Source organism: Lethenteron reissneri, chromosome 58 (genome assembly GCF_015708825.2).
Source record: "Lethenteron reissneri isolate LAM-NWPU_2019-01 chromosome 58, ASM1570882v1, whole genome shotgun sequence".
In the NCBI taxonomy this organism is placed as follows: domain Eukaryota; kingdom Metazoa; phylum Chordata; class Hyperoartia; order Petromyzontiformes; family Petromyzontidae; genus Lethenteron; species Lethenteron reissneri.
The window spans coordinates 10509926-10525309 of NC_083836.1; the positions used below are offsets into that span (position 1 = coordinate 10509926).

General features: G+C 49.2%; 1 protein-coding gene across 1 annotated transcript in view; it reads right to left on the reverse strand.

Annotated features, from left to right (window-relative positions):
* The window catches only part of LOC133357580 (zonadhesin-like), a 92394-nt gene that overhangs the window by 58090 nt on the left and 18920 nt on the right, over nucleotides 1-15384 (reverse strand). Inside the window, exons 9-18 of the mRNA XM_061575568.1 lie at nucleotides 15099-15173; nucleotides 12661-12804; nucleotides 10757-11010; nucleotides 9137-9221; nucleotides 8629-8772; nucleotides 7713-7874; nucleotides 7357-7454; nucleotides 3425-3512; nucleotides 2339-2371; nucleotides 632-1414 (exon numbers count right to left, since the gene is read on the reverse strand). Of these exons, the coding sequence (XP_061431552.1) occupies nucleotides 632-1414; nucleotides 2339-2371; nucleotides 3425-3512; nucleotides 7357-7454; nucleotides 7713-7874; nucleotides 8629-8772; nucleotides 9137-9221; nucleotides 10757-11010; nucleotides 12661-12804; nucleotides 15099-15173 (1866 nt within the window). The remainder of the gene's footprint in view (nucleotides 1-631; nucleotides 1415-2338; nucleotides 2372-3424; nucleotides 3513-7356; nucleotides 7455-7712; nucleotides 7875-8628; nucleotides 8773-9136; nucleotides 9222-10756; nucleotides 11011-12660; nucleotides 12805-15098; nucleotides 15174-15384) is intronic.

Here is a 15384-nt window from a genome sequence, read left to right on the forward strand (position 1 = left end):
TTCGTTGAGATATCATTTGTTATGGCCCGGTCGCTTCTGACAGAGAGCTACGTAGCTCAGTGGGCCCTTACCTGGTAAAATAAAAACGAGTTTTCTTTTGGTTTAACAAACCACTCATGATGTCTGAAACTGGGAAATCTGAGCTAAAATCTCATCTCAAACAGGATCCACAAATTACCAATGCAATCTGTATATTTGTGTGAAACATTGATTTGTGTGAAACATTGACAAAATCGGTTGCACGGGTAATGCTAGTTTATAGTTTTGAGGCATAGGCAGAGGAAACAACAAGTGTCCCATCTCTATTCAGGGGGTGCAGAACAATGCCTCTGACTGACAGGGAAAACCATCGGATTCCTTACTGCACGCAAGCCGGTGGATTGTTTGCATGCCCTCTCGTCGTAACCAAAAGACTTCGACATTGCCACCTAGCTCCTGCACGCACGTGTGAGCTATCATATGCAAAAACCTAATTATGCCGTAGCATAATCCACCGTGGTGTTACACGATGCATCGATTAATGCGATGTTAATACAAAACATACATGAACCCTTCATTTCAATCGTCACCGCCTGAGTCTTGACAATTTCCTCTCATCGCTGGCTGAGTGAATCGTTGCATCCTCGGTCACCTTTGGTGGTGTCGTGAGAAGTGGCCGTGGACTCCGTCCGGTCGGTAGACGGCACGGACGAGGTGCTGACGACGATCCCTGGTGCTGACGACGATGGGGAAGGGCTCCATGTGGAGTCCTCGACCATTGAGCCTGTGGAGCCGCCCGGGACGCTTGTTGTTGCTGTTGTTGCTGTTGCTGCTGCTGTTGTTGCTGCTGTTGCTGCTGCTGTTGCTGCTGTTGTTGCTGCTGTTGCTGCTGTTGCTTCTGTTGCTACTCCCGTTGCTGCTGTTGTTGCTGCTGTTGCTGTTGCTGCTGTTGCTTCTGTTGCTACTCCCGTTGCTGCTGTTGTTGCTGCTGTTGTTGTTGTTGCTGTTGCTGCTGTTGCTGTTCCTGTTGCTGCTGCTGTTGCTGCTGTTGTTGTTGTTGCTGTTGCTGCTGTTGCTGCTGCTGTTGATGTTGTTGCTGTTGCTTCTGTTGCTGCTCCTGTTGCTGCTGCTGTTGCTGTTGCTGCTGTTGTTGCTGTTGCTGCTGTGATAGGAACCGTGGAGCCGACTGTTGCATCCTGGGTGCTCTGTGCAGTGCCAGCGGTCGGCAGCGCCACGGCTGCGCTGCTCGCCGTGGATTCTGCGGCAGGCGTCGCGACGGGCGGTTGAGTAAAGGTCGTCGTCGGCGGTGTGGAACCCGGCCTGGAATGCGTGGTAGAGATTGGCTGCGGGCGAGCGCTGTCAGCGTGGGTCCACGCCGTCGATCGTTCGGTCGTTGTGACGAAGCCGGGCGCAGATTCCGCCAGAGTTGTGGATTCTGGCGGTGACGTGTGTAGTTAATGCGACAAGGAAATGACAATGAACGTGAATGCAATCGACGTCTCGTGTGGCATTCGAATTGGCATCAATATCCATCCATCTCCTCTGTGCGAAGGTGTCCACCGTTCAATTAACGCGGGGTGATGCCTCACAACAGCCGCACTCATACGTGCGGTGCCAACTGCAATCGCTCAAAGGTGTTTTTTTTTCAATTCTGTAAAATGTATTAGAAATATGTCATCACCTGCAGCAAACAGCAAATTTCGTAAACAAACATTTTCAACTTTTTATCAACTTCTGGATGAAGCCCTCCCCCTCACCGTGTGAGTGGCCGGGGTTTTCTTGACCATACTTCACCACACTGGTCAGCGTGGGTTGGTTAAGGGGCAGAACTAGGACTGGTTCAGATATCGCTCGCCACTGTGAACCATGTCCACAATTTAACGGAGGTCGTCGGGTTTCATGGTGCCACTACAAGATCACTGCTCCCACCCCAGATATTATGAATGACGTTATCCACCCTGCGATATTCCAATCAAACGAATCACCCAAACGCGTTTTAAAGGTGACTTGATGTGAAACCTGTAACGGACAAAAGTTAGGGTCTAAATTGGGCGCCGCATTGGCGAGATGTTAACTACCTCGCCTGGGACACAGGAGGTCGTTGGTTATAACCCAACCCTGATGCCTGCGGTATGTTTGGAGTTTGAGTGTCTCTCTCTCATCTACGTAGCTCAGTGGGGCCTTACCTGGTAAATGTATACAAAGTTTTGTTTTAGTTTAGGAATGCTTTGTAAACAAGACTGACGAAATTGTTTATACTGCTGCAGTCACATGCGTGCATTTCTGAACGAGACAAGATGGACATTTCCGTCACATTTCAAGGTATAGAATGTAGCGATGAGACGAGGGAGGGGCTTACCTGAACTTCCACTTGTAGTCGGGGGTTCACAGACTGTTGACAATGCACATAGTACACACACACACACACATGAATGTACATTAGTATGATACTGTATTCTGTTAAATTGGCGTTTGTCAAAGATTAATATAAAAATGTCATGCCACGGTGTAAGTCCAGTGTAAAGAGGAGCAGAGAGGTAACCGATGCTGTCACAGGACTCATAATTACACAAGCACTCAACCCATCATGAACGAGGCAGATCCCAGGCAGGGCTCACTCAGCCCATCATGAATGAAGCTGCTCCCAGGTAGGGCTCACTCAGTCCACCATCCGTCTAAGGCCGGTTAAATGAGCAACACGTGGTGAGCACTGCTTGGGTGGACAGTTTACTATGTTTTTTTATTTTACCAGGTCGATTATAAATGTGGAGGGAAAAGTCGGAGGAACCGGAGAAAAATCCACGTGACCACAGGGAGAGAGACACGCAAACTGCAAATATACAGCAGACGTCAGGGTCAGGATCGAACCCACGACCTCCTGTATACCAGGCGTGGTAGTTAACATTTTGCCACTGCCACACAGTGGATGGCCCCATCTACTATAAACTACGTCCCATGCCACCGTAATGTGGAATGTGCATCGCTGGCTCCAGATTGCCAACTGGGTTATCCGCACCGCTCATCAACTTGCCAGACGCACGGACGCACGGTACCGATCCTTTTTAAGCTCCGAACGCGAGCGGCGTTAACAGGGAATGCGTGACAGAACAGGTGCACTTTTGCGAGGACCTACAAACAGCTTAACATGTAGCAGGCTTTCGCGACCAATGTTATTCATAATGAAGGTTTTTGGGTTAGATCGCGTAAGTATAAAAGTGTCGTAACCCTCCAACACCCGACACAGCCAGCATGGTTTGTCACATACAGTAAACAACGTGCCAATTAGTTTCTACTTCAGCCCACTGGGGTGTTGGAGAGTAAATCCACAACATTTACATACAGCTGCTGTGCTGTGACCTCCGATGAGTACGGTTGGCTACGTACAAAACAAGTTCAACGCACGCGACGTAGCGTGACGCTACCTCACAGTTCAGCGCAGTCATACCTGGCGCACAGCCCTGCTCGGTGACACACAGACCGTCCAGAGCAACGTCGCTCTCGCCTGTTTCACCCCGAACTCCTTCAATGGCGAACTGGAACGTAAGAAGCACACGGCGCGAGTTGGTTCGCGTTCGGAGTTATGAGAGCCGACAGAGCAAAAAATTCGTGTCTCCGTGAAACTTCTAAGTGGGAGGTCACTGGCCGATTAATGCATCAACGAATATGTACGTATGTATGGTGGACTTCTTTTGCACCTTACGTAGGCAACTGTGCTAATCGGAGATGCAGGAGAAAGGACAACAAACAAAGCAAAAAGCAACTCTAAAGAAATTAGTTTTCAATCTGGATTTAAAAGTGCATAGCTCCCAGTGGCTTACTAATATTGGAAGGAAGAGCATTCCAGACGGCCGCAGAAGCATCTTTGTTCGATGGCCAGCCAAAAGCTGCTGCTGCTGTGAGGATGACCGGAGTTCGCGTGATGGTGGTTTATGCTCCTTGTTGAGATCAGCGAGGTATTGTGGCTCATTTGTGGCAAGCGCTGTGTGTGTAATGAGTGCGAACTTATTATAATGGGATACGCCTCGTGCATAACTCATCGTGGGCCATCTTGGGGGATTTTGGGCACAATGTGAAATGAATAATGTTCGCAATTTGCCTGTCTCATTCACTCGTGTTGCGTGCCTCAGTGAGGAAGCTTTGAGAGCAGTGTTTGGTGTAGACAGGCAGCGGGGGGTGCAGTCAACACGAAAGCTCCCCCCCGCCCCCCCACAGTGCCACGCGTCGATCACACGCCCCTACGACGAGATCCCGCGAGAGGCATGAACTAAAACTAAACTAGCTCTTTTTCTTTAGAAGCGACCTGGGCTATCACAAATGATAGCTCAACGAAGTGTATAAATACTACTAAACGCGTGACATTTATTCTAAATGTTTAAAGAAAAGTCGGAGAACCCTGAGAAAATTCCATGCGCCCACGGGGAGAGAGAGAAACATGCCAACTCCAAATATACAACAGGCATCAGGGTCGGGATCGAACCCACAACCTCCTGTATAGCAGGCGAGGTAATTAACATATCCTAGCCATGGAGTGCACGCTATTCCTACTCTACTCTCGCGTGCGGCAGCGACCAGTTCAAGAGCTCGATGCCAATGTCGAGGTCTGCTGGCCACGACGAGCGGGCTTCGGCACAGAGAGTTCGTGTCGTTTTGCCATTCCTCCTCCAGTGAATGAGCGCTGGCCACAGCGATATCGTCCGTTGTTTGTGTTGCATGGCCACAATCGCGCTTGCTATGGCTCGTCTTCAATTCCCCATTTGCGTGCGTGCCGAACTGGTGACGCTCTGGCCCGGTTGATGGTTCTACCGGTGTCTTTGGGGAATGTCTAAGCCAGGAGGCGTTGCCATGTTTGGGTTATCTAACGAGTTTGTGTTCATTTGTGGAAAGCCTCTGTAAAGCAAGGGGCGTAATCCGGCCAGTGCGGCGCGAAAGTCCAAGTCGAGTGTGGTGACCACGACGGCGACGCTACACATGTAGTGCTTTTATTTCACGCGGACAACTTCTTCTTTTCCCCTGTGTCACTTTTCATTGAACAGAACTCCTCGCGTTCAACACCACGTGACTCTGTGGCAACTCTCCCGCTTGCGCTGCTCGCCTGCTTCGCTCACTCCACTCTCTCTCTCTCAGCCTCTCCACCAGGGGCGGTTTCTTCATTAGGGCGATTGGGCGACGCACCACCAATGTCATTGAACCACAGAGTCACGCTAGCCGTCACTGTCAGCCTCTGGATATAGTCCAATCAGCGTCATGTCACGTTCTGTGGAGTACCGCCTTTTTTTGGGCGATTTCACTCCGGCTGAGAATCGCCCCGAGTGGCCCCATAGACTTACATTCAAAGATGTTTTTTTCGAACGGCGGGCGCTCCAATGCATTCTCTATGGCTTCCGGGAGGGCAAGCCCTAACGTGCTTACGTCATCATACGTGCTAACGTCATTATACGTAAGCACGTTTCATCCAACAATATAATTTATCGCCACCTAGTGGAATCTTCTTCTTGGTTCTTTCGGTAAAGTCACGTAGAAGGGAAGTAATAAAATAATAAAAATAAAACATAATAAAATTATTCTCACGACGTTTCGGCCACAACGCAAGTTATTCTCACGACGTTTCGGCCACAACGTTCCACTCACTGGCATGGTGCAGTGTGCAGAGTAATGTATGGTGTCGTAATTGTATAGTAAATATATAGCAGTGTGATACACATTAGGGTGGGTAGAATAATACATAGTGTTATATTAAAATGGATAAGGCAGCAACTGCAGCAGCAGCAGCAACTGCAGCAGCAACTGCAGCAGCAGCAGAAACTGCAGCAGCAGCAGCAACTGCAGCTCCCTTTGATGCTGTTAATCCTGCATAATGCACATGCATAAGCAGTACTAATCACATTCCTGCATTTCCCATAAATATGCTAAATTCCTCTTGATATGCAAATTCCTTTGTCAAGGCGCCCAGCTTATATATATATGCTCCAAGCTCGTGTGCTGTTTCATTCAGACTCTGTCGCCTCGACGGACCTGGTTTTCACCTGAGGACTGCTGCTTGCGTTGTGGCCGAAACGTCGTGAGAATAATTTTATTATGTTTTATTTTTATTATTTTATTACTTCCCTTCTACGTGACTTTACCGAAAGAACCAAGAAGATGAATCCCTGCAGTCACGAAAGTTTTAAATCAAAATCTAGTGGAATCTTTAATAAAATAAACTTGAGTGGTTTGTTTTAATAGTGAGTATAGAAACAAACAAGATGTATTGTAAGAGTCACTTTATTTTTCATTAATATTAAAGAAGTGAAGTTGCCTTTACATGCTTAAGCTGTTAATTTATCCATTGCATGGGTGGACCTTATCCTTATCAATCATCCAGACATTTGCCCCCCCTGAGAGATTTTGCAGGAGCCGCCACTGCTCTCCACTGCTAGCCTGCTCTCTCTCTCACTCTCCGAGCCTCTCTACTGCTAGCCTGCCTGCCACGCTCTGCTCGCTTTGCTGTCTCCACTGCTGGCCTATCACTACACCCTCTGGTAGCTTCCCACCATACACTATACTAGCCTCACCGCTGATAGCCTGTTACCGAACACTCTGCGAGCTTCTTCACTGCTAGCCTCTCACTATATCTTCTGCTAGCTTCTCTACTGCTAACCTCTCGCTATACACTCTAACTTCTCCACTGCTAGCCTTCCGCTATATACTCTGATAGCTTCTCCACTGCTAGCCTTCCACTATATACTCTGCTAGCTTCTCCACTGCTAGCCTTCCACTATATACTCTGCTAGCTTCTCCACTGCTAGCCTTCCGCAATGTACTCTGCTAGCTTCTCCACTGCTAGCCTTCCTCTATGTACTCTGCTTGCCTCTCTAGTGCTAGTTTTCTTGCACTCACACTTAGGAGTCCGCTCGCCTCTCTACTGCTAGCTTATCTGCCCTCACTTCTCCAACCTCTTGCCTCCAGTGGGGGATCAGCCATCACCGCTGGAGAGGACGAGGTGTGGAGAGCAGGACCCGGACTTCTCTCGTCTCCCCGCTTCTCTTTACTCCAACCAACTCAACTCACAACCATTCCCGCGTGTCTCCGCACATCGCCTTATATCCCCTTACTCATTAAGAGACCCCAGGTAGCCCTCATTAAGCTGCCGCTCACGCAGCTCTCTGCCACGCTTATCGTCTCCTTTTCCAGACTCCCAGGCGCCTACACCGTGTCTGCATTTGCAGCCAGCCAATCACTGCTATGCATCTTCATTGGTCGTCTCTCTCTGGATTGCTCTCTCACCGCACCTGTTTGCCCTGACGGGTCCTCACTGTCCGCCGCTCACACGTGCGTTTACACTGTTGGCAAAACCCCACGCGCTACTCCACTACACACACACCAGGACCGCTCACTTACCTGCACAGCTCCTCTGCCAGAGTATTCGACCCGCGCCAGCATCCAGCTCGCTCCCTGGTTCCCCTGCAGGGACCACGCGAGCTGCCGGCTGGAGCTTGCTGCGGACAACCCCACCAGCAACGGATATTTAAAACGCAGAGCCGCAACCTTCGATCACGTCACGGGGACACACCGCACTCCGCCGCGGAGGTTGGAAGTCTCTGGGATGATGGAAAAGCGAGCTCCATGTGAATTTTGATTTACTCGATTGAAAGGCGTTCAGTTTTACCGGAGAGCTGTCCACCAGAAAATAAACAAAACCACATTCTGAAATGTCAAGGGGCATCAAATTATCGATAAGTCTGCAGGCTTCCTACCTTCCTTGATGTAAACGTTGATGGCCATGTTCTCTGCTGACCCATACAGGAAGTAGTGGAAGTTCAGGACGAGGCACCCAGAGGAGGGGAGAGCCGGACTCTCCAGCAGCAGCGTCGCTCCAGGGTCGTTGAACTCAGAGTCCAGCAGCAGGTAACTCCCAACTACACACAGCAGAGTTAACATAGTGATCCACACACACACACACTGTGTTGTATTCACTCACACAGTGATCCACACACACACACTGTTGTATTCACTCAAACAGTGATCCACACACACTCTGCTGCATTCACTAACACAGTGGTCCACAGACACACTGCTGTATTCACTCACACAGTGATCCACACACACTGCTGTATTCACTAACACAGTGGTCCACACACACACTGCTGTATTCACTCACACAGTGATCCACACACACACTGCTGTATTCACTAACACAGTGATCCACACACACACTGCTGTATTAACTAACACAGTGATCCACACACACACTGCTGTATTCACTAACACAGTGATCCACACACACTGCTGTATTCACTTACACAGTGATCCAAACACACTTTGGTGTATTCACTAACAGTGATCCACACACACACTGCTGTAGTCACTAACACAGTGATCCACACACTCTGCTGTATTCACTAACACAGTGATACACACACTATGTTGTATTCACTAACACAGTGATCCACACACACTGCTGTATTCACTAACACAGTGATCCACACACACTGCTGTATTCACTAACACAGTGATCCACACACACACTGCTGTATTCACTAACACAGTGATCCACACACACACTGCTGTCGTCACTAACACAGTGATCGAGACACATTATACTGGGTGTGGGTTTCAAGGCCAGGAGCTCGAGTGGAGCCTGTGAGTGATGTGAGGCTGTAAGACACTCACAGCCAGGCCGAGTGAAGTCATCGTCAGGGCCAGTGTTCTCAGTGTCTGTGGGACCGCTCCATTGCTCCCAGCCCACGTCCCCTCCGCTGTTCGCCCAGCCGCAGAAGTCCCCCATCTCATCGAAGTCACATCCGCTCACACACTCTGTGGGGTGGGGGAGGGTCACGGACAGGACAGAGTGGCTCATTTGCAATGAGGTGTCTCACGGTGACGCGACTTTTGCATCAGCTTTCGGACGGTGCAACACGTCACGGTGTTTCGTATGGCATGTGCGCATCAGTTGCGGTAAAATGTACGCGTGTAGAACAACTTAACGCTCTGACAATACAAGTCAAATTTATGTAATAACATCGCATGCGGTAGGTATGGTTTTTCAGGCTCGGAAAGTTATCGGCATTCTTCATCGCCGTCGTCGTCGCTGTTAAACTCCAACATTCGGGATAATTCAGGATTTTTCGTGAAACGAGATCGCGACCCTGTTCCTGAGAGTGCACAGATCTGTGCTCACCTGGGCATTTCCCCATCACGACGACGATGTCATCCAGCGCTACGTCACTCATCCTGCTCTGTCCTCGAACGCCCTCGATGGTGACCTAGGAAGATCGCAGAGCCTCGGCACATTGCTCCCAGAATGAGGAGCGGCGCTACTGCTGCAGAACTGGGCAACCAGCACTGGTGCATGTTCACGCAGCGTATGCAGTTCATTCTCTCCAGCTGCTCTATCAGTAATTATTAGGAGAGCTGCAGTGGATAGAGGTTGACTCCCTCGCCTGGTATGCAGGAGGTCATGGGTTCGATCCCGACCCTCACGCCTGCTGTATATTTGGAGTTTGCGGTGTCTCTCTCTGTCATCATCATCACGGTGGCTAGGAGGTGTTAACTACCTCGCCTGGTATGGAGGAGAGCGTGGGTTCGATCCCGACCCTGATGTCTGCTGCTGTATATTTAGAGTTTGCGGTGTGTGTGTCTCTCTCTCTCGTGTGGATTTTTCTTCGGCTCCTCCGGGTTTTCCCTCCACTTTTAGAAACATGCGTTATGTATGTATGTTTAGAGTATTTGGCTGCTAGAAATGTACACATGATGATAATCCACTTCGTTGAGCTATCAATTGTGGCCAGGTTGCTTCTGAAAAAGAGCTACACAGCTCAGTGTCCTTTACATGTTAAAAAAAAAGGTTTTTTTTTTGGTTTAACAGCCCGCTCATGATGTCTGAAACAGGGAAATCTGACCTGAAATCTCGTCTCAAACAGGATCCACAAATTACCAACTCAATGGAAATCTGTTTATGATTTGTGTAGAACATTTATTAACCACATATCTAAACTTTTGTTGGCAAAATCGGTTTGCACGGGTGATATCATGCGCAGACGTTCCTTTGGCTCGTCAGATTTAAACTAAAATGCGTTTCAGTGCGTCAGCCCGCAAGCTTTCCAGACATTCAATTTTGTACACTAGAATACTCTGAACCAATTTTAATGATGTGGAACTCAACATCGGTCAGGTTTTTATCATGTGCGTCTCATCAGCAGTCAGGCTTGTTCTCGATGCTACAAATTCTAGCTCAGCTGACGAGACTGAGAAGTTGAAAACCAGTGCAGAGTTTGCCTGTTTAAACATATTCTGCAGTTGGATAATAACTTTGGATGGCCCATGGCCTGATGCACTGATCATATTGCAATTGAATGTAGAGAGATAGACGGAAGTCTGTTTATGTATTACCCATAATGCTCTACAACAGTGCACAGTATTGCATTTGTGATTGCATAGCTTCAAGTCAACGATCTCAGTTACACAAATCACAGTGTAAATGAGAAGCCACTTGAGCTATGCACTTTTAAATCCAGATTGAAAACGAATTTATTTAAAACAGATATTTTTCTGTTAAAGTTTAGTCCTTCACCCACACCTCCATAATCACGGTTGGCTACGTATGGTGCGAAGTTAAACGTACAACGTACATACAACATACGTACAAGGTGATTGGGCAGCGTGAATCTCCCCTTCACACTGGGACCTTTATGCAAAACACAACCGGCATCATCTAGCACGTCAGATGCGATGCACGATTCATCTCAAGGCCGGTGCTGCCAGGTGGCACTGAGCTGAGTGATTATTAGGAGCCACTGACCTGGGTGTCTGGCTTGGCCTGAATGGTGACAGTTCCCTGCAGCCAGGCACTGCTCTGCTGCCCCTCAGCGCGCCACATGGGTCTCTCTCCGCCGTCCTCCAGCACGTGCACGTTCAATGTCATAAGTGTATCGCCGTACATGTGGTACCAGAAGCTCAGGCACACGTTCTGGTTGGTGTTGATGCTGGGGCTCAGGAGCCTCACTCCTCCCCCAGCTCCCACGGATTCAGAGTCCAGGTAGAGGTAGAAGGAGGCTGAAACAAACGAGGACGTCCCGCTGTGATCCCTTCGCAATGTCCTGTGAATCAAGTTCTTATCCGAGTCTGGAGCCATCCTTGCTGGATAAGTTCAAGGCACAGTCTCTACCGAAGGCTTCAGCGTGATGCAAACGACATTTTAATTAATCCTTCTCTTCACTGCTATTGTTCATCCCAGCATCTCGAAAGCACAACAGGAGGCCCATCCAACTTTGTGGCTTTTCACGCGACCAAAGATGTTCTGTCCTCGCAAGAGAACCACCGCAACGGTCGCGTCAGTGAGACACAAAGCCCTGTTAGGTGCCTCTGCATTAACGGGCTGGGGTCTCACTAACATGGCCACCTTTGCTCCCTTAGCCTCGATGTATCGATGGTTCTGGCTGTGTGATGGGCTTTGTGTCTCACTGACGCGACCACCGTTGTGGTGGTTCTCTTGCGTGGACGCGCTTGCCTCACAGCGCAGTTGGCAGCGCCGCAGCTTGTGTTACACATAAACATGACATTAACTTGTTAATCCCCCTAATATCCCTGCCTGATCTCTCCCATCAACATAGTGCTAATCTCCCATTAACACTGCTGTTGTGCGCATATGCTGGGATGATACTCTTATGCGGCGACGGAAGCTCATTTCATGCTAATCTCTCCCTAATCTCTCTTTCCCTAATCTCCCCCATTAACACAACTGACGTGCTTGCATCCGGGGATGGAATTCCTTTCCAGCTCAGACCCCGCCTGCTTGCCCTTCGCCACATATATAACAGCTCTCTCGCTGGTTCAGCAGTTCCACTGCTGGATTATTTTTTCCGCCTGAGGACGACCGCTTGTGTTGCGATCGAAACGTCGTGATATATTATTTTTGTTTTATTTTATTTTTCTACCTATGTGACTTTACCGAAAGAACCAAAGAGTATAAATACATTTTATTTTGCCAGGGAAGGCCCACTGAGCTATGTAGCACTTTTTCAGCAGCGATCTGGCCATTACAAATGATAGCTCAATGTAATGGCTTATAATCACGTGGACATTTATAGCAGCCAAATACTCTAAATGCATGATTCTAAATGTGGAGGGAAAACCCGGAGGAGCCGGATAAAATCCACGCGACCACGGGGAGGGAGGGAGACACGCAAACTTCAAATGTACAGCAGGCGTCAGGGTCGGAATCCAACCTGAGACCTCCTGTATATCAGGTGAGGTAGTTAACATCTTCCCACGTCTCATTGGTGAGCATGGGAAGTTGCACGGCATTAAAAAGAAAAACGCAACAATATGAGGCAGCGAGTCCGTTCCCCATCTTTCTATCCCCCGCTTTTCATAACCAGTTTGGCTTATCTATAATATCCTTTTTTTTTGGGTTTGATGTCATAAATATAAATGTGTCGTTAAACCCGCCACCACACGACACAGCCAATGAATAAGGTTTGTCACGTAAACAGAACGTGCCAATTCGTTACTAGTACAGCACACCGGTGTGTTGGAGAGCCAAGCCACAACATTTACAACGTTACATCACGTCACAACGTGATGTAATGAGCCCAAACATTGCCTCAATGAAAACAAATAACAATTAGCTGTGTGCAAGGACATATGCACTGTTTAGTTCCAGCTCAAGGGACAGGGGTGTGGGGGTGGGCAGTGGTGTCTCACAGCCGGTGGTGTGGTCCCCAGGTGGGCCGGTGTTGGGGTTGGGGGTTGCTCCCGAGTTCCTAATCCAGTCTCCATCATCATCCGACTGAGTCCAGCCGCACAGCGGGAGCGCCGCGTCGTCAAAGCTGCAGCCGAGACGCGCATCTGCAGAGACGACACGAAGCATCGACGCGCATGATGCTCGTTTAATTGTTCACGTGTAGTGAGTCCAACTGAGTTGCAGACTTTTCTCTTTAGAGACAACACATTTATTGTAACATCAACACGTTAACACAAAGGGGTAACTGCCCCTTCACCAGATACAGCCTAGAGTGGTGACCACCCAGCTAACTACTCTATACGTAGGAGTTACAGCGACGAAGGGTCAGACCCTCACTCGAGTCCTCGACCACGTGTTGATGCCTCGTAGGACGTAGAGCTTCCAGCTTGTAGATGTGGAGCTTCCAGCTTGTAGACGTAGAGCTTCCAGCTTGTAGAACGAAGCGACTCTGGTCTCTCTCAGGGACCCACCTTATATTCTCCCGGGTCGGGGCCGCTCTGCGATCGGCCCCGCCCGCCTTCTCGAGCGTTCTAGCTCCCTCTCGATCCCCCTTGGGAGCTTTCCCTGGACACGTGATCAACCCCTAGCCCCCCCACCTGGGGCCTTCTCTATGGACACTCCAGATCATGTGTCTACGGGGTCAACCAGAGTGCCATGGCCCGGGACAACCCTGCCCCTGGGCTGACACTCTCCCACTCCCCCTTGTGGGAGCCCGCACTACACGCTATGCGTGGTGCCCGCGCTATCCCAGTGCTCACCAAGCCCCGCTAGGGCTGGTACTACACCCGCCTACGGGGTGTACGCGATGACGGTGCATCGCACGCCATGCTGTGCTAGAGCCGGCATCACACAGCAACCCACACGGTGCTGTCCGCGACGTAGAAACATCGCACGCCACGGTCCTCCCGGGCCGGCACCATACAGTGACATCCCCAATGTCACTACACATACACAAGTCCATTGAGTCGAGTTATCTGTTTTGCCAAGCAGAGATTTATATAATCGTCACTTGTATTGACGGTGAGTGGGAATCGAACTCGGTTCACCAGTTTTCGTAGTGCAGCACGCTAATCGCTACACCACCGCTCCATACATCAACGCACGTGGCGTTTGATTCTTTATTGAATTTTGGGTTTAGGTCGCGTTAAGTCTGAAGTCAAATACCCTTTGCCACCTGACGCAACTGAACAAATCAAGTTGCACACATGACCAAACGTGCCAATCGCCATGCTTTGCTGAAAGGCAATCCACACAGAAGATGTGACCGTTAGATCGGGAGACGTTTTGTGATACTCGTCCGCGTGTATTGCATCGCGTCTAGCTCGCTGGCTTTTGTAACGCAACTCCGGTCGAAAGCGGAATCTGGTGGCATGTGACTCAATTCGGGGCATGTGACTCAAACCCCCGCTGGGGGTTGCATCAGCCCTCATCCCATATGGGGGGGGGGGCGGGGGTCATTAACTATTTAGATTATTTTGGCTGCGATAAATGTCCAAATGATAAGCCACTTTGTTGAGCTGTCCACTCGTGGTAGCCAGGTCACCTTTGACAAATAAGTTAATACCTCAGTGGGCTTTGCCTGATAGGATGGGGATAGTTTAGTTTTGTATTTGTATGTGTGTGGGTGATTTATTTACCTTTTTTGTACTTTCCACTCCTATCGTGTGTGTGTACTGTTTGTTGTTGTAACATTCTTACGCGCCCCAAATGGACATCTGTGAAAAAAGAGCTTTATAGCTTACCGGATTCCTCCAGTGTAAATAAATATTTTCATTATGATAACATGGGTGTCACGATAGGATGATAAGGTGTGGATTGTCTCTGCCATGGTAACGTGGAATTGAGTAGGAGGCCACTTTCACTCTTCGCTTTGAACTGTAACCGTGTGACGCTCGCTAAGATGCATTCTCTCTTCAACCAGAAAGAGCTTAAAAAGTCATCGCTACGCAGGGACGTGTGATTATTATTATATATATTTTTATGACAGCAACAGGAGGAGTTGGCTGCATTGAACACGATCATAATTTACAGCGCTTTGCCACAGGGATCTTTTGACCATACTTCACCGCACTGTTCAGTGCCGCCGGTTGGGGAAGGGGAGAGTGCGGGACCGGTCCGAACTTGACCCGTTACTAATGTTAGCCATGCCGGGAATTGAACTAAGGTCACCCGGATACACTAGCACCGTACGATTAAAGAGCAGCGGTAATTTGTAGTTGAGATGCCAGTGTTACAGCACTTTCACGGCACAGTTATTGTCACACAAAAAAACTCCCAATTATTTTTCCGTGACTGCCGTAAATGGGAACACATTGTTACGAATGAGTCGGTCGCAAGCAGCGAAAAGTGCCCCGGGGATGAGGTGTGGATGGTGCCATGCGGAGGAGTGGCCGAGCACCTGGCGCGGGAATCATGGGTTGCTGCGGGATGCACGTGGTGGTGGTGGTGGCAGGGGTAGCAACGCTTGTACTTCCTGAAACAAGACAATTTGATTGTTGGGTAACCACTAAACATCAACATTGCATTCTAAACCTCTGGCATTGTTCATCAAGTAGCTGTTAACCTTCTTCTCCAAAATGGTTCAAAGATGTTCGAGATCTTTAAATCGCAGGACGTATAGCCGCGACGGCCAGGGATGCATGGCTTCGAGTCCACTTTTGAAATCTCTGTGTTTGTGTTGAACG